The 23541-nt window shown below is 42.3% G+C and overlaps 3 protein-coding genes across 3 annotated transcripts in view; 2 read left to right on the top strand and 1 right to left on the bottom strand.

The window, feature by feature from the left end:
• The window catches only part of LOC111869424 (trichoplein keratin filament-binding protein), a 119848-nt gene that overhangs the window by 56656 nt on the left and 39651 nt on the right, over positions 1-23541 (bottom strand). The gene's annotated exons all lie outside the window — the stretch shown is intronic.
• Positions 1340-15878, top strand: LOC111869425 (peptidoglycan-recognition protein SB1). The gene is made up of 4 exons (XM_023860947.2): positions 1340-1421; positions 9254-9497; positions 12071-12189; positions 14257-15878. Exons 1-4 carry the CDS (start codon positions 1364-1366, stop codon positions 14463-14465), a joined length of 630 nt encoding a protein of 209 aa, XP_023716715.1. The 5' UTR covers positions 1340-1363; the 3' UTR covers positions 14466-15878.
• On the top strand, positions 19624-20091 carry LOC117282710 (protein GVQW3-like). The gene has a single exon (XM_033753425.1). It carries the CDS (start codon positions 19624-19626, stop codon positions 20089-20091), a length of 468 nt encoding a protein of 155 aa, XP_033609316.1.

The following is a 23541-nucleotide window of genomic DNA, read 5'->3' as shown; positions in this document are numbered from 1 at the left end:
CGAATTTACTTCAATTCATAGCGCGACCTTCTCAAAAACGATTCAGCTTCATCGAGTTACTTAATTTTTTTTCCTTGGCATTACAGCCTCGGTGGGCCTAGGCCTACCTCCATGAACTCCATTCACTTCGGGTTTTCTAGATCTTACACATACGGTAGGACTCCTTGGGCGAGTTATCAGCTCGTCGCAAGGCCTCTACCTGTAGACAAACACAGAAAAACGCACACAAACATCCATGCCCTGAGTGGGATTCGAACCCACGATCCCGGCTTCCGATCAAGCGAAGACACTGCATGCCTTAGACCGCTCGGTTACCGTGACCGGCACTTACTTAATTAGGGTGTGCTTTTTCCAAAGAAAAGTCTTTGGGGGAAAAGTATGAAAAAGTTTGAAAAGTTCATACATGAGAGAACTGAAAAGTACTGTACTCTTGGATGTGACACAGTGAATTACAAAATACTCTTCATGGTTCAGAGCCGTGAGAATTCATATCTTACAAGACAGAACTGTTTCAGTCGAAACTGTAACTGGTTTACAGAGCAGAAAATAAGTGTTCACCACAAATATATTATACATATATGCAGTATTTATTACATTTTCGTCTATACAGCAAATTATATATTATTGATATGTTAAATTACTAGATGAACTAGATGTTTAGATGTTAATATGCCTTTATTATAAAAAAAAGTAAGTAAAGCTATTCTTGTTAACAGGCCGTGAAGGTCCATAGGGTTGTGAGACGTCGAGGCTCCCACATTTTCTAGACAATCGGATTACAGAAGGCGGTAGGGTTCTCAGCCTTACGCACCGGCCGCCCTTTACCCCCAGAGAAAGTTTCTCATTTCTGTTAGAGGCTGAGCCGACCCCAGGGCCATAGAGCGGCTGGAAGGATTAAGTAAATTGAAAAAAAAAAATCCAATGACCCCATCGAGAATTGAACCCGTGACTTTCCGGCTAGTAGCATACTGCTTCAAGCAACTACACTACCGCATGCTACCCTTTCATACAAATACGTAATATAACTTTTAAGCATACCAATAGTTTATGTTTCCTAGATGCTTATAATTTGGCAGCTAAGCAAGCGTGAGTAATGACTTTACTAAGCACATAATCAGTCGTTATGCAAAATCATGGAACCGTGTTATGACGTCTGGAGACAGCTGGTGCTAAAATACAGCATATTTCTAATTACAATGACGAGGGCTAGCAAGGGTTGAAGAGTGGGGTTACCACGACGAGTTAGGTTGTAGCGCAAAATAGTATAGCGGCGTGCTGACGTCACACGTGACCGTGAAGAGAATAAGAAGCCACAGCACAGCTGTAGTGCGCGCAATATTTGGCGGGACTTCAACGCGCCATCATGGGACAGACGGACGTGAATATAGTACTCTGTGCAGTCATCGCCGCCGCTCTGCAAAGTAAGTGCACCCAACTGGTCATCCGCCTCTCTTGGGCATCATACTGCGCACCATGAACACACTCAGACAACTTTTTTACTGTTAGTGGGGTAGGACTAAGTCCCTTGTATTGCGGCCACTTCTGGCCTATTGTACCAAACCCAGATGATAGATGAGGGTAATTGTGGAGCAATTGGTGAAATGAAGATTGGCAGGGGAAACCGAAGTACTTGGAGAAAACCTGCCCCAGCGCCACTTTGTTCACCACTAATCCCACTTGATCACACCCGGGATCGAACCTGGGCCGCCGCGGTGGGAAGCCAGCGACTAACCGCTTGAGCTATGGCGTGCCCCCTTAGACAACTTACTTACACCCATTACTCTATTAGGTGGCCAGTATAAACGAATTTATTTCCATTTAGTACTTTGAAAGTTAGCAAATACCGTATTTACGCATGTATAGGCCGCACATTTTTTGCCAAAAATTCAAGAGGAAAACTGGGGTGCGGCTTATATTCGAAATATTCGAAATCACACTTCATTTTAAAAAAATTAACGTTGCCAAATTTCGGAATAATTTCTACTCCTGAAATAATATTCCAAGAAAATTTTTTCTATAATTTGTCTGAAAATTGTGCTGCGGCCTATACATGCGTAAATACGGTACTTAGTGGAATATTAAAGAATTTAGTGTAATTACGAGTTTTGACCGGTTCTCAATATTTTGTGAGATACCAAAGAATTCGCTTTAATTGAATGTCAACAAATACTTCGTAAATACAGTAAACCCTCGCTATTCCAGATTTGAGGTAGGGACATCCGGATTAGGCGATAATCCCGACGAAATGCGCAAAATATAGCCCTAAAAGACAAAAAATTAGAAACAAACATAAATTTTAATAATACACGTAGTGATGATGAAAATGAAGGGAAAAAAACATCACTGTAGCGATTTCTTCCTTTGTCAGAAGCTGCTTCCTCCAGTTCAAGCCGATCTTGGATATGTTCTTGCGTAGTTTCAGTCTCTCCAGCTGCCCTCAAAACAGTCTGAAAGTCCTCTTACGCTAATCCTTCATGATCCTAAATCTCATCTGTCTTTTAATATACGTATTCAACTGTGAACATAATTTTTCGTTTTTCATATTTCTATACGGATTAAGTGTAATTGGATTACCGAGGATTTACTGCACTAAAGAAAGTACTTTAATCTTGAGTTCTGACCGGTAGCCAATGTTTTGTGAGATATCAAAGAGTTTGTAGCGTTCTAATTAATCTTGAGTTCTGACCGGTAGCCAATGTTTTGTGAGATATCAAAGAGTTTGTAGCGTTCTAAAATTTAACAATTGTTTCCTAGAATAAGAGAGAATTTACTTCAGTTCAGTACTCTGAAAGGCAATAAGTATTTTGGATGTTGGATTTGAGGTTCCCATAGCAGTCACTATGGAGAATACTAATTCCTAGGACGGGGTCTGGTAGAAGCCTACCAATATGTCGAACAAACGTACAGACTCCATCTTGATGACTGAAAGAATAAGTCAGCATGAAGCAGGCGGCAGGAAGAGCTTGGCTTGTTCTCCGAAACGTTGGTAGATTTCCGTCAGCCTATATGTCATTACATCCTACAAGAGAGTACTCAAAACTAAAATAATTTACTTTCATTCTGTATTTTCAAAAGTAAGCAAAAGTTTTGTGGAATGCTAAAAGAGTTTAGATTCAGTTAGTCTTTCGAAAGTTGGCCGATATTTTAGAGTACAAAAAGTAAGTAAAGGTATCCCCGTAACAGACCATGGAGGCCCATAGGGTTGTGAGATGTTGAGGTTCCCACATTTTCTAGACAATCGGCTCATAGATGGCGGTAAGGTTGTCAGCCCTACGCGCCAGCCGTCCTTTAACCCCAAGAATATTCCTCGTACTCATTTCTGTTAGAGGCTGGGTCGACCCCAGGGCCATAGTGCGGCTGGAAGGATTAGGTCAAGTGAAAAGAATTCAATGACCTCATCGGGACTTGAACCCGCGACCTTCCGGTTTGTACCATAGTGCCTCAACCAACTACGCTAGCGCGTATATCAAAGAATTAACTTTCATTCAATGTTGTAAACTTTTAACTAATATTCTGCAGAATATTAAGATATTTTTTCACTGAACGGTTTGATAAGTGACAAGTACATTCCAAAATAATAAAAGACCTGCTTCTATCATTATTTTAAAAGTTCGCCATTAGTACATGCTTCGAAAATTGGTCATGCTGTGCTACAAATGATAATGTTCACACTTTAAACTTCACTAGTATTTTGCGTAATACCGAGAGCGAGCTATTTCCAAGAAGTAAAGCAGCTGGAACGTGATACTATGCTAACCATACTGCTGAGGTTAAGAATACTAGAAGCTTACCTACAAGTACTACACATACCTTCGTGACCTAAACTTCACTTGATTGTCACGATGAAGGCCTACTATGAAACTAAATTAGTGGAGACAAATGCATCTTGTTTTAAACTGCCATCAAAGTGAATAAACAGGTGAGTGTTCGAATTCACGACCTGGCCACTTTCCCCCGGAGAAAAAGCCCAGGACACTCATCACAAAGGAGCCTGAATGGGCCTTAGAACTGGATTGCTCGCTGCAGACAATATCTTGTCCCTGCCGCGAACCAAACATCGATTTTTCGGCTATCCAACCCGCAGCATAGTTCCTGTACCAACACAGCTATTCCGGCTCCCTTGATCCATTTTAGTATTATCTTACTATATACATCAACATATCCCAAACCGTCTCTTCTCTGCAGAGTTCTACTATAATGTTAAAGTGTGCTTCATCTCTCCACGTGTCTCAACGCTCTTCATTTTACTATCCTAGCAGTGCAGGACCTCGCTCTGTGCATAGACACTACTAGTTCGCCTCCAAATGAAAAGCTAAATTTGTAAATCCTCCTCGAAGTGGAATTGCGAGAAAACAAACAGACAATAAATTTCTCACAAAAAATCATCAAAATGGCATTGCATATTTTATTTAATTTGAATCACTCACGACGGAAAAAATGATACGCACGTTTCTTCTGCTTTCAGCCATTAAATAAACAATTTAGTCTGTTAAAATTCAAGGCAATGCAATTTCTGCTTCATCTTTAGTCATGTGACTTCATAAAACTACAAACTGAAATTATTTCTGGTACATAAGAGTACTGGAAGAGCCGGGACAGTGCAGTTGGTACGACTGGCTACGGGTTGGACGGCCGAGGGATCGTGGTTCGAGTCCCGGTAGGGACAAGATTCTTCTCTTCTCCAACTCTTCCAAACCGGTTGTGCGACCAATCCACCATCCTATCGAATGGGTACTGGCGGTTCTTTCCCCGGGGTAAAGCGGGCGGGGCGTGAAGCTGACCACTCATCTCCAACTAGTGCCGAGGTCAACAATACATGGTCTATACAGCCACTCCCCCCCACCCAACGTCTTAAAAGCGTAGTGCTTAATTAGTTAAGTACAGGGACAACTTTTCCTTTTAGATACGTGTATTGAAATGTGTCGGGGACACGCGACAGCGCAGTTGATTGAGGCACTATGCTACACAAGCCGGAAGGTCGCGGGTTCCAGTCCCAATGAGGTGGATTCCTTTTTCAATTTACCTAATCCTTCCAGCCGCAATATGGCCTCTCGGGTCGACTCAGCCTCTAACAGAAATGAGTACCAAGAATCTTCCTGGGGGGTAAAGGGCGTCCGGCGCGTAAGGCTGACAACCTTACCGCCAACTGTGAGCCGATTGCCTAGATAATGTGGGACCCTCAAAGTCTCACAGCCCTATGGGCCTCCACGGTTTGTTGCAGGGATAGCTTTACTCAAATGTGTCAAACAAAAGAAATAAAACAGGCCTAAAAACAATCTCAATTTAAAGTAATATAACTATTCAAAAATAAAGTTTATGCTCGGGGCAGACTGCGACCAATCGGACGTAATCAGACTTTGAAGTTTCCATGGCCAACGTCCAGTAGTTAGCTGAGACAATACGTTTCTCAGACGATGAATGCAACGATTTCTTGTTGGAGGAAAACCCTTTTTATCAAACTATCATGAAGGAGGATGTTTGTGAGGCGTGGTATGTGAAAGTTTCATAAAGGTGTGTATCACACTGATTCAAATATTTGTGAACCTTAGTAACAAGCCGAAACAGCATTCACGAGGAAATGACGAGACATGCTTGCTAATCTCTGTTCAGAATGTTTGATCTCCGAGTCTGTTACGTGAAGACGTAAGGACTAAAACATACACAACTATTAACATTTCCTTGATCTGTCACATTTGGACATGGTGGAGAAAACCGCATGATCAGAAGCTTCACAAACTGTATTTTTCGCCAAATATTGTTAGGATTATCAAATCAAGGACGATGAGATGGGCGGAACATATAGAACGGACGGGAATGAAAAGAGATTTATACAAAGATTTTGTAGGCAACCCTGAAGGAATGAGGCCACAAGGAAGACCGAGGAGGTGATAGATAATATTAAAATTTACTTCCAGGGAATAGGACGCGAGGTNGGGCGATGGGGGGGGGGGGGGGGGTCCTTGTAAAAACGGTAATGATCCTTCGCGTTCCATAAATTATTGGGAGCGTCTTGACTAGCCAAGCAACTACTGGTTTTTGCAAAGGAATTTTTATCAATCACAATGGTGGAATACATTTTATTAGTGAATGTTTACTCGCCTCTAAATAACAAAATCACTTCAAACTGCGTACTAAAACTATGCAGGACGGACCACATTCATCTCCCGCATGCAGAAAAAAAAATGTGTATTATAAGGAAACAGTGATACAACTTTTTACTGCCATTTCTGTGTAATAGATTTAGTCGAAATCAGCAGATATTGCAGACATTACAGGAAAAGGTGAAAATTTGTTTTTCTGTGTAATTCAAGAATAGACTGATACAAACATCTAATCTAGCTCCCTGCTTGTTACGGATAAGTGACGCGATTTTATGAAATGCTATCTTGTTCCGCCAAATGTACAGCCCTTTGTTGGGCCTTCGTCACTATTTAAGTTTCTTCATCTTTTATATAGTCGGTAGGTCTCCTTGGACGAGTGATCAGCCCGTCGCAAGGCCGCTACGAGCACAAAGGACAGCACAAACACAGAACAAACGCACACATACATCCATGCCTCAAGCGGAATTCGAACCCACGATTGCAGCCTATGAGCGGCCGAAGACACTTCATGCCTTAGACCGCGCGGCCAATGTGATCGACAAATGTTTTAGATCTATTAGAATTAAAAAGATAAAATTCCGTACACCCCTGTTTTGAAGATAAGACTGACAATTAGCAATAAACTTGTACATTAACGCTTCTATCCCAGCTGGGGGAATCACAGAGTACTGTGCGCCGATATAACGGGTTATGTTCAGAATTGCTGTCTCTGAAACTGCCACTTGGTGGGAAGAACAGGTTTCATTGTCTATACAAAACCGTTGAGTAACAGAAATGCACTGACGACGTTAACATGAAAGTTTTAAGAATCAACTGGTTAAGTACCCATTCATCGCCAGGGGGTTTTCTTAAAATACAATGTACTGACATAATGTTGAGTTACTGTACGAAAGCCACAAGGAAAGAGACCACTATGAAGACCTAAACGTAGGTGGGAGGATAATATTAAAATATATCTTGGATAAATAGGAAGGGGTGGTATGGACTGGATTCATCTGGCTCAGGATACGGACCGCTGACAGGCTCCAAATTCTTGAGAAGCTGAGTGGCTGAAGGCTTCTGAAGGACTCATCTCACTGGATTTAAACCGTTCTGAAATAATAAAGTGCTTATTTCTTACCTTAACAAGCTATTCCCTAATTACGTATATATCACACCAGTCTTCTGGATTAAATTTCAATAAACCTCATAAAAATGCAAAGTTGTTCCTGTGCTAAACTAATTAAGCACTAAGCCATGAAGGCGTATGGGGGAGTGGATGTAAAGTTCCAGTTTTCTTGATCTCAGCACTAGCTTTCATTTCTGTCTCTAGCATCACCTCAATATGTTACGCTTCCATAAAGTTTAATGAATTACGCTCCAAATTACGACATGCACGCAGGAACGCATGTAGGTTTACATGTAAAGCACCGTCACCTTTGTCCGAAGTTGACAAAAATCGGAATATTTCAACAAAATTCGAGTTGTGACACGAGGACGGACAGGTATGAAGAGACTAGCAGACGTATTCTTGCAGCTTTCGTTCCTAATGGCCTAAAACAAAACATGAATGCAAAACCACTAAATCGTAACGTTCGACTGGAATTCGAACTGAGTACTTCCCAAATACTATTATATGCATTATTTATCAACTAAAAGATAAGGTAAAGCTATCCCTGTAACAGGCCGTGGAGGTCCATGGAGTTCTGAAACGTCGAGGATCCCACATTTTCTAGACAATGGGCTCACAGATGGCGGTAAGGTTGTCAGCCTTACGCGCTGGCCGCACTTTACGCCCCATAGAGGCTGAGTCGACCCCAGGGCCAGAGTGGAAGGATTAGGTCAATTGAAAAAGATCCACCTAATCTGGACTCGAACCCGCGACCTTCCGGCTTGTAGTACAGTGTCTCAACCAACTACGTTACCGCGTGCCCCCGTTACTGATCAACTATGCTTTTTTTAAATGCTAATGAGGTGGGACTAAGTCCCTTGTACTGGGGCCGCTTCTGGCCTATTGTACCAGCCCCAGATGATAGGTGAGGGTCATTGTGGAGCAATTGGTGGAATGAAGATTGACAGGGGAAACCGAAGTACTCGGAGAAAACCCGCCCCAGCGCCACTATGCCCACCACAAATCCCACTTGACCAGACCCAGGATCGAACCCGGGCCGCCGCGGTGGGAAGCCAGCGACTAACCGCTTGAGCTATGGCGCGGCCAACTATGCTTGGTAAATGAGGAAGAGATAATACGCAGTGCGTAGCAGACTCTTGTGAACATGGTAATGATCTTTCGTGTTTCATAGAAGACGGGAAACGGCATAGGTAACTAAGTGACCGCTTGTTTCTCAGAATAAGTGTACTCCAAGTAATACTTAGTGTACAATTCCCAGAAATATTCTTTGCTCCCACAAAAAGTGTTTCGCAATTATCGCACCATACAATCTCACTGCCGAGGTCATGTGCGCACACTTGTTAACCAAAATGTTTGTTCCTATTTTTCTTATTTACCAGAGCATCACAGGTGAACGACCTACTTTATAACTACGAATTTTGTTACTAATTCACATAGTACGAAATCAATTCACGTAAAAAGATAACAAAAGTAACACAATGGAAAAAAGGGCACTGGTCCTGTGGGTTTTATGTGTTCTTTGCTCCAGTACAGTATAAAGGGAAGAGCCATATGTCCGGCTACATATTTCATCATCAGAGATACTAGATGGATTTCGATAAAATTTGGTTTTGGCAACTAAACAAAAATTGTCAGACGATGTCAATTTAGTCGGCAGGTTCAATGCAACACTTAATTTGCATGAGGTTTAAATCGAACTTTTATACAATGAAATTTCAAAGAAATAGCGGCTCCGGTCTAGAAAACCAAAGTTAACGGCCGTGGGGATTCGTTGCCCTGACCACGCGACACCTATCCGCAAAAGTTGGCACTAACTTCACTGAGAAGCGGCGGTCGCTCGGTCGGTATAGTTCGCTTACGGGCTAAAGCCGCAGAGTTTAGTTTTCTTTTTAATTTAGTTGACAGGAGCCCTCAACTGGTCCCTGTCCTATGACAGACTAATCGAGTGCACACTCTCCCATTTAATGCTGTGTCTTTCCTTCAGATACTCCTACCAAAACAATGTATCCCAAAGGATAATACAGTATTTTTAACGTTTCAGTGACCGGAGCTGCTGTTATTATAAGGAGGGATACCTCGTGTCCCGACATCGTAACCCGAGAGCAGTGGGGTACCAAACCGGCCAAAGAGACGGACAACATCACGTCACTGCCGGTTCCTTTCGTCGTGTTACACCACACACACAGACCTCGGTTCTGCAACTCGAGCGAAGACTGCGAGGCGGCCATGAGAACCATGCAGTATATGCATCAGGACCTACGTGGCTGGTTTGACATCGGCTACAAGTACGGGTCTCCTTACTAGGGCACATTAAAATTGCTGCTGGCCCTCGCCAGCACAGTGATTCTAGGTTCCGAGTGCCACGAGACTCATGACTATTTTACTGTATGACAGCTCTGTGAGCCTTCAGACCACTCCCCAGTAACCCTTTAAATTACTTCGGTTATTATATGCACCACTTGCTTTAACTCCGTGGATTTAGTCCGCAAGCAAACTTTACCGACCGAGCGACCGCCGTTTGTCGGCGAAGTTAGTGCCAACTTTTCCATGGTATACTGGTCAGAGTGCCTACAGATCCAGATGTTCCGGGTTCGATTCCTGGTGCTACCAGATTTTCTGAGATGTAGTGGGTCTCGAACGGAGTCCACTCAGCCTCGTGAGGATAACAGAGGAGCTATGTAAATGGAAATGTAGCGACTCCGGTCTAGAAAATCGAAATTAATGGCCGTGGGGATTCGCCGCGATGACCACGCTACACCCTCTATCAACTTGTTTTAACAATATAAAAAAATTACACATTTTGTCTACATGCTGCATTTGTGATTCTCATAACAAAAACGAAGACGTAGTGTTTCCTGCGAGGTAGGAACTTAAATCTTCAATATTGTTCAGATCAAGTTTCAGCTTCAAATAAACACGGCTCTGCATTATTTTCTTTCTCAAACATATACGCGTTTTTCTATGAGCTTATATATGGAGTAGTTGATTATTAGGTTAATAAAAGCAGTGTTTAAAATGGAGGTCATACATCACCAAATAAGACCCAGAGATGATCATGAACTGTCAGTAGGTAAAAATTAGGAGACGAAGAAAAACCGCGAGAAACCTCAATCACCTTGAACATAAGTCTCGAGCGTTATCATTACGGCAAAATACTCGTCCGACATGGAAGAACGATGATGTAATATTAAGTACGTTTCTCGGCATTATCGGAAAGTTAGGTCCAGACCCTAAAACGGTACGCAGTAGTCATACAGTGTCCCATGAAATGTCTGTTAAATTTTAGGTTATTTTGAGTGGAATAAATGGGTCTGATTCTCAGCCATTATAGACCTACTTCTAAAAGTTAAGGAAACAAAAAGAAAACAGCTGATTGAGTGAAAATTTTTGTTTAGTTATCTCACCATCTACACAGACATTTTATTTTACTGATCTATCCTAGTTTCTCAACCGGATGCGCTTCCTCCAGATGACTCTCTTGTTCAGTCGTTTGGTATATGTCTCCCAGCCCCTCCCAGGCCACACTAAACATGTGGCTACAACAAGATGGCGCTCCACTTCATTTAGAACGTGAATCGCTGAAGTGGATATATTGATCGCAAATGGCTGCAGAACTGGCCTCCCCGTTCACCAGACTTAATTGTTTTTGAGTTAACTTTTTTATTATTACATTTTAATTATTCTTAGTGGGGCGGGACTAAGTCCCTTGTACTGCGGCCACTACTGGCCTATAGCAGCCCCAGATGATAGATGATGGTGATTGTGGAGCAATTGATGGAATACCAATTGATAGGGGAAGCCGAAGTACTCGGAGAAAATCTGCCCCAATGCCACTCTGTCCACCACAAATCGCACATGACCGGACACGGGGTCAAACCCGAGCAGCCGGGACTAACCGCCTGAGCTATGGCACGGCCCAAGGAGCTGCTTTAACTAGGGAGGTCACAGAGAACGCTGAAATGCGGCGGTAAATCAGTGCTGCTGCTGACCGCAAACGGAAAAGTCCCGAGAGCATACGAAACGCTACTAGCTCTGCTGCAGAAGGCGCAAGATTACGCAGGGACAACACAGGGGGTCATTTTAAACAGCAACAAGCACAGATAACTAATAAAATAAAACTGTTATGTAGTTGATAAGATAAATCATGGTTTATTCAATCAGCCATTTTCTTTTGATTTCAGCAATTGCAACAATAGTTTCGTAACAGTTGAGAATCTGACCCATGTTGATATAATATTTTCACTCAACCTAATAACCTTGGGAAGTTTTGCAAATTATCCCTGTTCCTAAGCACCACGCCGAGCAGACTTTCAGGATACTAGAGGTAAATAGCTTCACGGTCCTGCCGATTTATCCCTGCAGACACAAACTAGGCTGGTCGGCCTCAAGCTGGGCTGGACATGAAGACAAAGATAATAATATCTGCTTCCGCCGGAATCAAACCCCTGTTGTAACGGCCCACAGCCAGGGAATTTACTGAATTACTTTTCCCAGCTCACATAGTAATAACATGCGAAACGCATACCTAGGATATCTTTTATTATTTATTTTTGAGCTGCAAATGGGTTTTTAGCCGGTGGCAGTGATAATAGAATAAGTCACCACACACAATATAACACACCACACTCAAAGAAAACACAGCATACATAACTACACAAGCAATAAAGGACATATTACACAAAATGAATACAATGCAAATACGATTTACAACAACAACAAAAACAATTACAAATACAATTAAATAAATTAATATTAATAAAAAATAAGTATGCTATATGCGAAGCAAGTACTTTATTTGCTTTCAAGGTTTCGTTATCTAAGGCCCACACATTAATTTTCTTGTGTCCCCGGTCCACAGTTTCTGCGTGGGTGGAACAGGAAACGTGTACGAGGGTCGAGGATGGGACGTCCAGGGCGCCCATGCACCTCGATATAACAACCGAAGCACTGGTATCTGTTTCATCGGAGACTTCATGGGTAAGCAGCTGAATGCACGAGTATTACGCGAAGGAGGTGTCATCATAAGGCACAAGTTTTTTGGATTTAAGAAACAATTTCCCGTTATGTCATGAATTCATCTGAATCGTTCGCAACTGTTCAGGCTTCTGAAAATATTCAGATCCTGGACTACAGGGCCAATGACGACAAAAACTACGGTCTACTTCTTAATGCTGTGATATGACTACTTACACACTGTCCGTTGCGTAGGAGAGGCTTGATAAACAAGCGAGCCGTCGCTAGACAACGGCTTGCCACCAGGTAAGCGACAATGAAGGAACTATTGGAAAAGATGTTTTCTATGCGATCCGTGCCTAGGCTGTATAGCGAGAGCCGTCCAGGCAACTTGGCCATCATTCCCGAGTGGAGGCGCGTTCGAGAATCTCCAACGTAGCTCTGTGAGTCGTAGGCGATGAAAAGGGACAGTGCCTTGGGGACATAAATACGGGGAAATGGCCCTCCAGGTTGAGAGAGTCTCGAATCTAAGGCAGTAAAATACGGTTATAAGTCCCGCGGGACTCGCACCCGAGAATGACAGCGCTGGAGACAGCAAGCAGCAAATGTAAACGACAGACCCGTCCTCTCGTCAGAGACAGCTTCCCACATCAACACACCCGCAACTATCTGACAGTAACAAAAATCTGGTCTTGGGCCTTTTTTTTATATTGCTAGTGGGGTGGGACTAAGTCTCTTGTACTGCGGCCACTTCTGGCCTATTGTACCAGCCCCAGATGATAGGTGAGGGTCATTGTGGAGCAATTGGTGGAATGAAGATTGGCAGGGGAAACCGAAGTACTCGGAGAAAACCTGCCACAGTGCCACTTTGTCCACCACAAATCCCACTTTACCAGACCCGGGATCGAACCCGGGCCGCAGCGGTGGGAAGCCAGCGACTAACCGCTTGAGCTATGGCGCTGCCTGGTCTTGGGCCTTAGATGGGGGCTTGACACCAAGACATACTGGCCGACTGAACGTCGGTCGTAGCAAACTTCGACTTTGACTTGAATCAGTGAGTGCAAAAGGAAGAATTTTCAATAACACGCTACATATAAAATACGTACACTTCATGAAAGGCCAAGCTTATTCATAAGAGACAAACCCATCCTCTCCTGAAAGTGGAGCCTTACGTAAGGGCTATGACCGCAAGGGTTCAGTTGCAAAAATAAAATCTCTGGTCGTGGGCATCAAGGGTCTTGGCACCAAGACGAACTGACTGACGGTAAACCGCCAGTCGTAAAGTAACTCTGATTCTCTGAACTTCGCCATGTGGCCATGTGGCACGTGGCTTCCAAAATTCCTTACGTGTATGACTACATAATTATGCAGAACACAAGCAGAAGTAATCCTAAACCATGTAAATCCAAATGTACGTGGTAATGTATAAAAAGAAATCATGCATAAAAAGTATAAGCGGCTTAAACTTTGTGGCGGTCAGGCCTACGACGGTTCAGCTGACTTAACTGCAGTTTCTAAGTAGTTACGTAAGTTAAGGCATTGACAGGAAACCTCTGTATTTCTTGTATGGACGTTGCTTAGCATAGTGCAGTGATAATGGGTACACAGAATTCATAGCGATCTGAACGCCGTGACAGCGCGGATATACTCGTGCTTAAACTACGGTACAACAAACGTAGCACCTATATAAAACACCAACCCCCGTGAAAGAGGAAGCCCCGCTTCTAAATATGTACGTATCTAGGAGAGAACAAAAATCTTCGTCATGGATCTCGACGAGACCTGAAGACAAGAATGACTGTGCTGGCGAGGATCAGCGGCAGTAGTAGTAAGAGTAACAGTAACCCTTAAAAAGGATGGCCGCGCCATAGCTCAAGCGGTTAGTCGCTGGCTTCCCACCTTAAAAACCCGAAATACGTCTGTGAATTTAAACGACTGCAGCGAATTCCTCGTCGCCAACCAACGAAACCATCTGGATCTAGGACCGCGAGGGACCATTTGTTCCGAGCCCAGGTCATAGGTATAATGAAGCAGTTTCATAACAAAAATAAATACGTAACTGTAACTAGGTACATTCCGTGTTATTTCCAGACTCGCTGCCAACACCCGAGATGATGGAAGCAGCCAAAGATTTGATCCAGTGTGGGGTGGAACGAGGATCCATCGCAGTCGACTACAAACTTCTGGGACACCGTCAGGTTCGGGACACATTGTGCCCTGGGGACACTTTCTACGAAAATATCACCACGTGGTCTCACTGGGACCCGCTTGCGGACGTAGTGACCGTCACACACACGTAACATCTCAGCGTTCTCTTCACAACTGAACTCTCTACAGGCGGTTCCACTCCTTCGTATGAACATTTCTTGACTGTATTCAGCAATAAAGCTACCGAATCAAAAGGAGAAACATTATGCTTCCTGCGAAGCACTGCTCCTTCAAGACGGGGCGTCAAGTTTCTTTTTAAGTTTATGCAACATGCGAGCCAGACGGACATGTAACTGTAGGAAAACGTGAAAAGTGAAACTGCAGGTCAGTGTACTGAAATATAATTTATATCAAGGGTCTCGGCGGATGAATGAAGTGCCTACATTTCACAAATATCTGTGGGTAAATCTTCTCAGTGATTTAACAAGATGTAATATAAAGATTATCTGCATCCATGACATAACTCTTCCACAGGGTTTGCTTTACACTAATTTGATACAAGAGTAGATAGGTACAAAGTGATATTCTTTCCTGTGGATGTAAATGACCATCATTTCTACGAAAGAAACATTGGAAAATCTGGAACTCTACTTCTGAGGAGATCTGTGACGTTTCGGTGAAACTATTTTGATTCCAATAACATATGCGTGGTCCTGGGTATTTAAGTTCACTAAGACCATTTCACTAGCCTCTTGATTATAAGGCTGTGATAGAAGAACAATGTTTTAGAATTCCAAAATTATTCGAAACTAACATGATGATTGTCAAAAGTAAAAACTTTTTGATTTAGTAAATTTCAATCATCTTCGATTTCGTACACGCAGAATACTTCAGAAATATTGTTCCAGTTTTTCCATACTTATTTCTTGTGTTTGAAGTTTCCTAAACTTCAGATATTGTTGATGGTTCCCATGACAACAGCTGAAGCGAAATTCGTACTAAATGTATAATCAGTATTTAATATAGCCCTTAATGTATACACTGGTCACTTATAGATGACTGTGACCAAGAAAACTCATCGTAAAGTTACTGAACACTCACTATAAACAGGCTTGCTACCTTTCTAATCTTGCTTAGGGTTGATACTTCAGACATGTACGCTACGAGTTCTGATCTACAGAAATTAGAACTGGTTCAGGAGAGGAGCGTTGGTGCCGACAGACATGACACAAAAGGAACTGTCATATCAACTTTAACATTTCCTGCTACCACCGATTTTATGTCGAAATGAACATATAAAATAAACGGTTATTTGCAGCAGGTTAAAGACATGAAATACCCTGCTGCAAGTCGCCGAAGCTTTCTTAGCGAACGATTTTCTTTCTGAAAGCACACCCATCAGTCTGGCGACCTATCACGTCGCGTCCTTTCAGGCATAACTACATTCTACCAACTCCTGTAAGAACTGCAGAATTTACGGTACGTTAAATCTCCCTTCAACTTGCAAAAGATGCTATTACATTCTTTAAAATGTATTCTGTCGAATAAAATTTGTTCCTTGTTTTGAACTTTAGTTTTGAGAGAAGAAAAATTGCAGTTGCCAAATATTTTGCTGCAAAAGATCCGTACATTCCTCGCCTATAAATAATACAGGGCGTTCAAACAAGGAGGAAACTTCGCAACACCGTTGACCGGGTTCAATATTCCGCACAGATTGCTGCTGTAACTGTAACGGCGCGCGTTTATCAGCGCTAATGACTCATTCTGCTATCAGCAGTTACAGCAGCAATATGTGAGGAATGCTGGGCCGGGTCCGCGGTGTTGCGCAGTTTCCTCCTTAACTGAACGCACTGTATTAAGATAATTTAGAACTTGGTGCAGCAGTCTGATCCAATAACAAAAACGAAAGGACTTCAAAATCAGATTACTTAAAGACATTGCAAGTGCGGAAGAGTTTGAATCAACAAAGAATATGATATCTGAGGTTGATACGGTCCTCTGGAATGTAAAGCAGTGTAGTCTAGTAGATAAGCAGAGCAGGCGAGATTCCTCCCAAATGTTCATATATACAATGGATGTGTTACATAGCAGTATACTCCATGTCCTGATGCTGAGACGCAATATCCACAGCAAGAAGAGGTAACAAGCCCAACACCAGACTGCCACTGCGTCCACTGTTTTAGTTCAGTAACACAATATCTTGCACCGTGTAACACTGGTACTCCATCCAGAGTTTCTATGTAACTTAATCATGGTTAAGTTCCTTATATGATACTGTATTTACAAATATAGCGATCAAATCGAATGTAACAACAGCGCTACCGCGCTGAAAGTACCGTTACTAATTATTTCAATGACTGCGTATAAAGCAGATGAATAATGATTCTCACAGCCATAGTCAAACATTACAAAATCATCAGCTGCATTATATAGAAAAATATCAGCAATTTCTTATTTTTTAATATTTTATAAAAAATTTAAATTAACTCTCCTGTTAAAGGAAATTAAAATTGGGATGAATTCAATGTTCCATTTACATACATTTAACGATTTACAGGTTCAAAAGTGAAAATTGCATTTCGCTACTAAATTATGAAAATGTAACAACTGAGTTAACAGCTTTCTAGACTTATGATATGAAAACCAAATATCTCGATGTTATGGTTTAAGAATAATGACCTAACGTTCTTGTGGTTTGACTGACCGAGGCTTCGTGTACATTTTACCCCCTTCGCAATATGGACAAGGGGCGTAATGGTCTCGAAGATGTCGGTTAATTACTCCACCACACCGCAATCCCGTTTCCAAGAACAAGTTTAACTACGGTACACCACAATATTATCAATTTCACATCCATATATCGAGCAGAACTGTGTCGGTAAACATTAAATAAAGAGGGGTACGGACTACACGTATACCGTATATAGCTTGGGCGACCTGCATCTAGAACATTTTACTGGTGTATACGTCAGACGGTCACTATTAAACCTTTAAGCAGTGTTCTGTTTGCAGCGGTCTTCCGGGCCCAGTCTAGAAAACAGAATAACAAAACGCTATTTCTGTAGCGGCCAGACAATTCCTCCCTTTCATACACAGTGCAAAGAGCCAGGATAGCTCAGTCGGTATAGCGACTGACTACGAACTGGACGATCGAGGGGTCGGAGTTTGAGTCCCGGTAGGGTCAAGAATTATCTCCTCTCCATGTCGTCCAGATCGGCTGAGGTCCACCAAACCTCCTATTCAATAGGTACCGGAGGCTCTTTCCCCGGGGGTAAAGCGGCAAAGGCGTGAAGCTGACCACTCACCTCCAACTATTGCCGAGCTCAAGAAAAGGTAGATCTATACATCTACTCCCCCTTACATCTTCATGGCATAGTGCTTAATTAGTTAAACAGAGGGACAACTTTACGACATATAGCGCAGAAAACGAAACTCGATTATAGAATAAAAGTATTTATAGTTTCATCACAAACACTGCTTCATTTAAGCAAATACTATAAATTCAATATTGATATTAAGAGCAAATATGCAAATTATGTTCAAAATTAAATTGCTACAACTGTAAAGTCATTACAATGAGAACGTAAGTTAAACCATGTCTGATGATGATGTTCAATACGTGTATCTGTGAAAACACAGATCTTATGTAACAGAGACAACGCATAATGCTACCAATAATAATAAGAGCACCATTATATTACACTTTCTTGTATATGCAGTACCCGATACCACCACAGAAACACCCAACGTCCAGTCTCGTAGTTAACTGCTCCTGCTTCGTATCTGTGAGGTTCTGGGTTCGAATCTCGGCCAGAAGATGGGCTATCCCACTGCCCCTCTTGGTAAGAGCCGGGGTTATAATCCAAATTAATCCATGGCTGTTTCCCTCAACATTCTGTCCAATCCATTATTTCCTAATCAGCTATCTAAGCTACTGACGTCCTTAAATTCACAAATATGCAACAGAACAAGAAGTTCTGGGAACAACTAAGCGATTACTTTCCTTTAGGTACAATCTGGGCATCTGATACAAGCAGAAAGGAACTTTACTCTGTATGCGTAATGAAGTCAATAAAACAGGAAAATCTGAGATGGCTTCAGGTGGCATGACATACATACCAAGTTTCATCAGGATTGGTATAGGCGTTTAAGCAATATTAAAGTTTTGCATCAGTAATTTAAGAGGCTATAATGTTGGTATTACTGATGAGAGGGATGTATGAAGTACGCCTTTGAGATAGGCTCAGTTGCCGTGATATACATACCAAGTTTCATGAAGACTGATTCGGCATTCAAAAGTTAACAGGAGATTCACAGACACACAGACAGCTCGGAGATCGCATAAGTCTACCTTTACTTTCTTTTTTTTGGTAATGAAAGTAAGCTAAAGACACTTAAGTGAGCCATCAGTTGTAAAATTGATGCTTCCCCTGTCCCCCTTATCAGTACATGGATATGCGTGATTTTAAAATTAGTATGTAAGATTTGAGGCTTTCACGGCGGTGACTATGAAGAAAGCAGTCTTCTGGGATTTGGCACCGTGTATAAGTGGTGTTAACCGACGTTTCGGTTCATCTCACCATATTCTTGAATGGTAAGAAGTATTCGATGCAAAAAAAATGCCAAACGAAATTTACCTCCAATTTCTTGAAATACTGCCTTCAAGGTTTAATCATTCTGATCTATTCGTCTGAATGGGGTATCAGCCTGTCGCAAGACTTCCAACTTTACACCACAATCAAGAGCGGAAAGACGCAGTCCGTAACTCAGTGAACACAGTAACTCAAGCGCTCTTTGCACCTAGGCACTCCATGATCGCATCTGGGTGTACGCACGTCTCATCAGGCTCAAAACGTCATTATAGATAAAGAGCGTTCAATGATCAAGGAAACCTGGCAACAGCGCGGGGCGAGCACAACATTTCTCACAGACTGCTGCTGTAACTGCCGCCACGATTTCGACTGTTAATATGGTCAATAGCTATGGTTACTGCAGTTCGGTAGTGGCGCTAGTGTCATTTCATCTCGTAAGTTCGTCAGTCCGCCGTACTATTACCAATTGCAAGAAATTAAATCTACAAATCTGAAGTGGGTTCCAATGACGTAACGTACATACAGGGTTTGTCCGAAAAGTAATGTCAGTGATTTTATTGTGAATTGACTATACGTCGCAGCCCGCTCAGACCGGTTGGGATCGGTGGAGGGGGAAGTCAGCTTATGAACGCGCGGTCGCTTAGTAGTCTCCGAACTTCCTGAGAGTGACGAAAGGCTTTTCCGTGAAACTCGTTTTTGTCTCCCGTGCAAAGCCGCAATGCAGCGCTCCTTGGAACAAAGGATTGCCATCAAGTTTTGTGTGAAACTTGGCAAGTCTGCAGTGGAAACTTTTCCCATGGTAAAGACGGCCTTCGGTGATGATTGTTTGTCGGAACACCAGGTCTACCGGTGGCACAAGTCCCTTTTAGAAGGCAGTGAAGAGGTCGGCGATGAAGCCCGCGCTGGACGGCCATCAACAAGCACCACTGACGAAAATGTGACGCGTGTGAGAGAACTTTTGAATTCAGACCGTCGTTTGAGTATTCGTTTAATGGCACAGACATTAAACATTCCAAAAAGTACCGTTCACGAGATTGTGACGAACAATTTGCAGATGCGAAAAGTGTGCGCAAAGCTGGTGCCCAAAGTGTTAACGGACGATCAAAAATCGCGCAGAGTTGAAACGTGCCAAGAACTTTTGGACTTGTGTGAAAGTGACACTCACTTTTTAGACAATATCAACTAATGTACCGATCTAATGAATAAATGTTTTTAATCGACTCACTGACATTACTTTTCGGACAAACCAAATCTGACCATAATCCATTCAGAGGCTCTTGCGCATGGGCATGTATGCATGTTCAGACAATGCCTATATGCATTCTTTACACAATGCGAAAAGAACGAAATAAAGAAAGTTGGAGCTCGGGCTAACATCTTGCCCCAAATAGATTCAACCAGCGATCCCAAAGCGTGTTCATCCGAAAGCTTACACTTTCAACTACTGATATACTTAAATTACTGTACATGACACCTTCGACAGTCTACGATAAGCTTTGTTGCTGACGAATAAACTTATTTATGTAACTAGGCCTAATTACGAATGTGTCATACAAGGTCGTAGATACAAATATTCTTTACCACACAAGAAAACAACCATATCAAAACAATAAGGGGAGTGGCAAAGTTGTTACACGTACTTCCACAAATAAAATTGTCCCTGACCGTGTTAGTTTCGAAAGGAAATCCACTGTAGTTCGAAATACCACAGTCGGTTACTATATACCGATTGACAGCGATATCCGTCAGACCAGTAAAACACGTTTGACAAACTACATACATTTCGCGTACACGGCCCTAGTGAGAGTAACGTTCTTCTCGTGAAGACATCACCAATGAAGTTTCGTCTACGGATACGGTCTTCGCAAATTACTAAAATTTAATCAAAATCGATAAAGTCGTTTCAGAAAAAGAAATACAATTTTATTTTTTGGGGCCCACCCGATGGCCTCCCTACTTAATTACTAAATATTCATACTCAGCTGGAACCGACTTATGATGGATAAACTCTTAAATACATACCATTTGAATAAAATCCATCCAGCAATTTGGACGCTAAAGATGTTCACATATACAAACAAACACATGCCACACACACACAAAAAAAAACTTTCCAATTCCTGGGGGGGGGAGATAAACCCGTGTAAATCCGTCAAAATCTCCAGACACATTTTCTTTCATGAACAGAATATTTTCACATATATGAGGAAGGAAGGAAGGAAGGAAGCCGGAATAGCATAGTCGGTATAGCGACTGGCTACGGGCTGGACGAACGAGGATGGGTTCGAGTCCCGGAAAGGTCAAGAATTATATCTTCTCCACGTCGTCCAGACTTGCTCTGTGGCCCATCCAGGCTCATATCCAATGGATACTGGGGACTCATTCCCGGGGGTGAATTGGCCGGGGCGTGAAGCTGACCACTCACCTCTAACTAGTGCCGAGGTCATGAAAATGTGGATCTATACATCCACTCCCCCATACGCCTTCATGGTGTAGTGTTTCGTTAGTTAAGCACAGGGACAACTTTACCTTACATGACAAAGGAAACACGAGACTAAACAGTGTAAGCGGACAATAACAGTGTCAGTGCCGCACTTAAAGAACGACACTTACATACAGTTCTCATTCTAGTTGTCAAATGAGCAAAACTACTCAATGGGTGAGGAGTTTTTGTTTTTAAGTTTAAAATGAACACTGAAATATACTTTGTTGTCCGATATGTTAACTTCCATAGGCCAAAACCAAATGTAGTTTATAGTATATATTTTTCTGATCTTTTTAAATTGCGGATGTTTCTCTGTCATATTTTTTTTATTGCTAGTGGGGTGGGACTAAGTCCCTTGTACTGCGGCCATTTCTGGCCTCTTGTACCAGCCCCAGATGATAAGTGAGGGTGATTGTGGAGCAATTTGTGAAATGAAGATTGGCAGGGGAAACCGAAGTACTCGAAGGAAACCTGCCCCAGCGCCACTTTGTCCACCACAAATCCCATTTGACCAGACACGGGATCGAATCCCGGCCGCCGCGGTGGGAAGCCAGCGACTAACCGCTTGAGCTATGGCGCAGCCATCTCTATGTCATATTAGATGCGTTGCCTTTCGTTGTAATTATCAAGCGTTGCCGTGCGTTCCTTGTATTCAAAAACAGGCAACTGATGTCCAATGCGGATTTCTTTTCTCTTCAGAATCAACAGCTTTTATCTGAAACATTTTTCGACAATGAACATGCAAGGACACGTTCTTTCTGACCGCTAGGCAGAATATGTACACTGCTACTAGCTTTGCAACACTACATTATAAACTGTTTAAATTTTATTTGGAAAGTACTAATTTGAATCTCGTCAGAGCATTAACTATCCAAATATACTTTTTTAATAATTCTTCAATCTCTTCTGTTCGCCTCAGTGAGTTGAAAAAAAAGACCAAGGCAACTTATTCCATAATTTCTTCCCCTGTGCACATAATTGACGCAAGAAAGGAGGTTAGTTTAGAAATAAACACAGAGAAAACTAATTATATGTTGCTGTCTCATCACCAAAATTCCGGGCAAAATCATGACATAAAGATAGGTAACAGATGTTTTGAAAATGTGGCACAGTTCAGATGTTTGGGAACAACGATAACAAATCAAAACCTGATTCAGGAGGAAATTAAGAGACTGAACTCAGGTAATGCTTGCTACCATTCAGTCCAGAACCTTTTGTCTTCTAGTATGCTGTCCAAAAACATAAAAATTACAATTTACAAAATATAATTTTGCCTGTGGTTCTGTATGGGTGTGAAACTTGGTCTTTGACATTAAGGGAGGAACAGAGACTGAGGGTCTATGAGAACAGGGTGTTGAGACTATTTGGACCGAAGTGGGACGAAGTGACAGGAGGTTGGAGAAAACTGCACAATGAGGACCTTCTTAACTTGTACACTTCTCCCAGTATAATTAGAATGATCAGGTCAAGGAGGATGAGGTGGAGAGGGCATGTAGCATGAATTGGAGACACGAGGAATGCATATAGGATATTGGTGGGAAATCCAAAAGGAAAGAGATCACTAGGAAGACCAATGCGTAGGTGGGTGGACAATATTAAAATGGACCTTAGAGAGATAGAATGGGATGGTGTGGATTGGATTTATCTGGCTCAGGATAGGGACCAGTGGAGGGCTCTTGTGAACACGGTAATGAACCTTCGGGTTCCATAAAATGTTGGGAAATTCTTGAGTAGCTGCAGAATTGGCGGCTACTCCAGAAGGGCTCAGTTCCATGAGTAAGTAAGTAAATGCATATAATCATTCGACGCTAAATAAATCTCTATGGCTCTACTACCCTTCGTTGTGCCTTGACCGCTTTTTAATTTTCTTAATCCTATTCACAGTCGTAGGAGCCCTTGGACGGGGGATAGCCCGCCACAAGGCCGCTACCTACACACAGAACAACATAAACACAGAATAAACGCACACAGACATCCATGCCTCGAGTGGTATTCGAGCCCACGATCCCAATGTTCGAGCGAGGGAAGACAGCTCATGCCTCTGATCGCGCAGCCACTGTGATCGGCACTTATAAAAACTACAGAGATGTGAAATAACATACTATCTCTGTGGGCGATAAATCATGACAGTGAATTCTTGTAATTATCCTA

Source organism: Cryptotermes secundus, unplaced genomic scaffold (assembly GCF_002891405.2).
Source record: "Cryptotermes secundus unplaced genomic scaffold, Csec_1.0 scaffold813, whole genome shotgun sequence".
Classification (NCBI taxonomy): domain Eukaryota; kingdom Metazoa; phylum Arthropoda; class Insecta; order Blattodea; family Kalotermitidae; genus Cryptotermes; species Cryptotermes secundus.
Note: the sequence above shows the minus strand (reverse complement) of the source record. Positions and strands in the feature narration are given on the sequence as shown.

Bases quoted from the DNA above. Each gene is read 5' to 3' on its own strand.
- LOC111869425 (XM_023860947.2), top strand. From the start codon at position 1,364: ATGGGACAGACGGACGTGAATATAGTACTCTGTGCAGTCATCGCCGCC. The intron at 1,422-9,253 runs GTAAGTGCACCC...TTAACGTTTCAG, and splicing joins CATCGCCGCCGCTCTGCAAA to TGACCGGAGCTGCTGTTATT. The intron at 9,498-12,070 runs GTACGGGTCTCC...CCCGGTCCACAG, and splicing joins TGGTTTGACATCGGCTACAA to TTTCTGCGTGGGTGGAACAG.
- LOC117282710 (XM_033753425.1), top strand. From the start codon at position 19,624: ATGCAGCGCTCCTTGGAACAAAGGATTGCCATCAAGTTTTGTGTGAAA.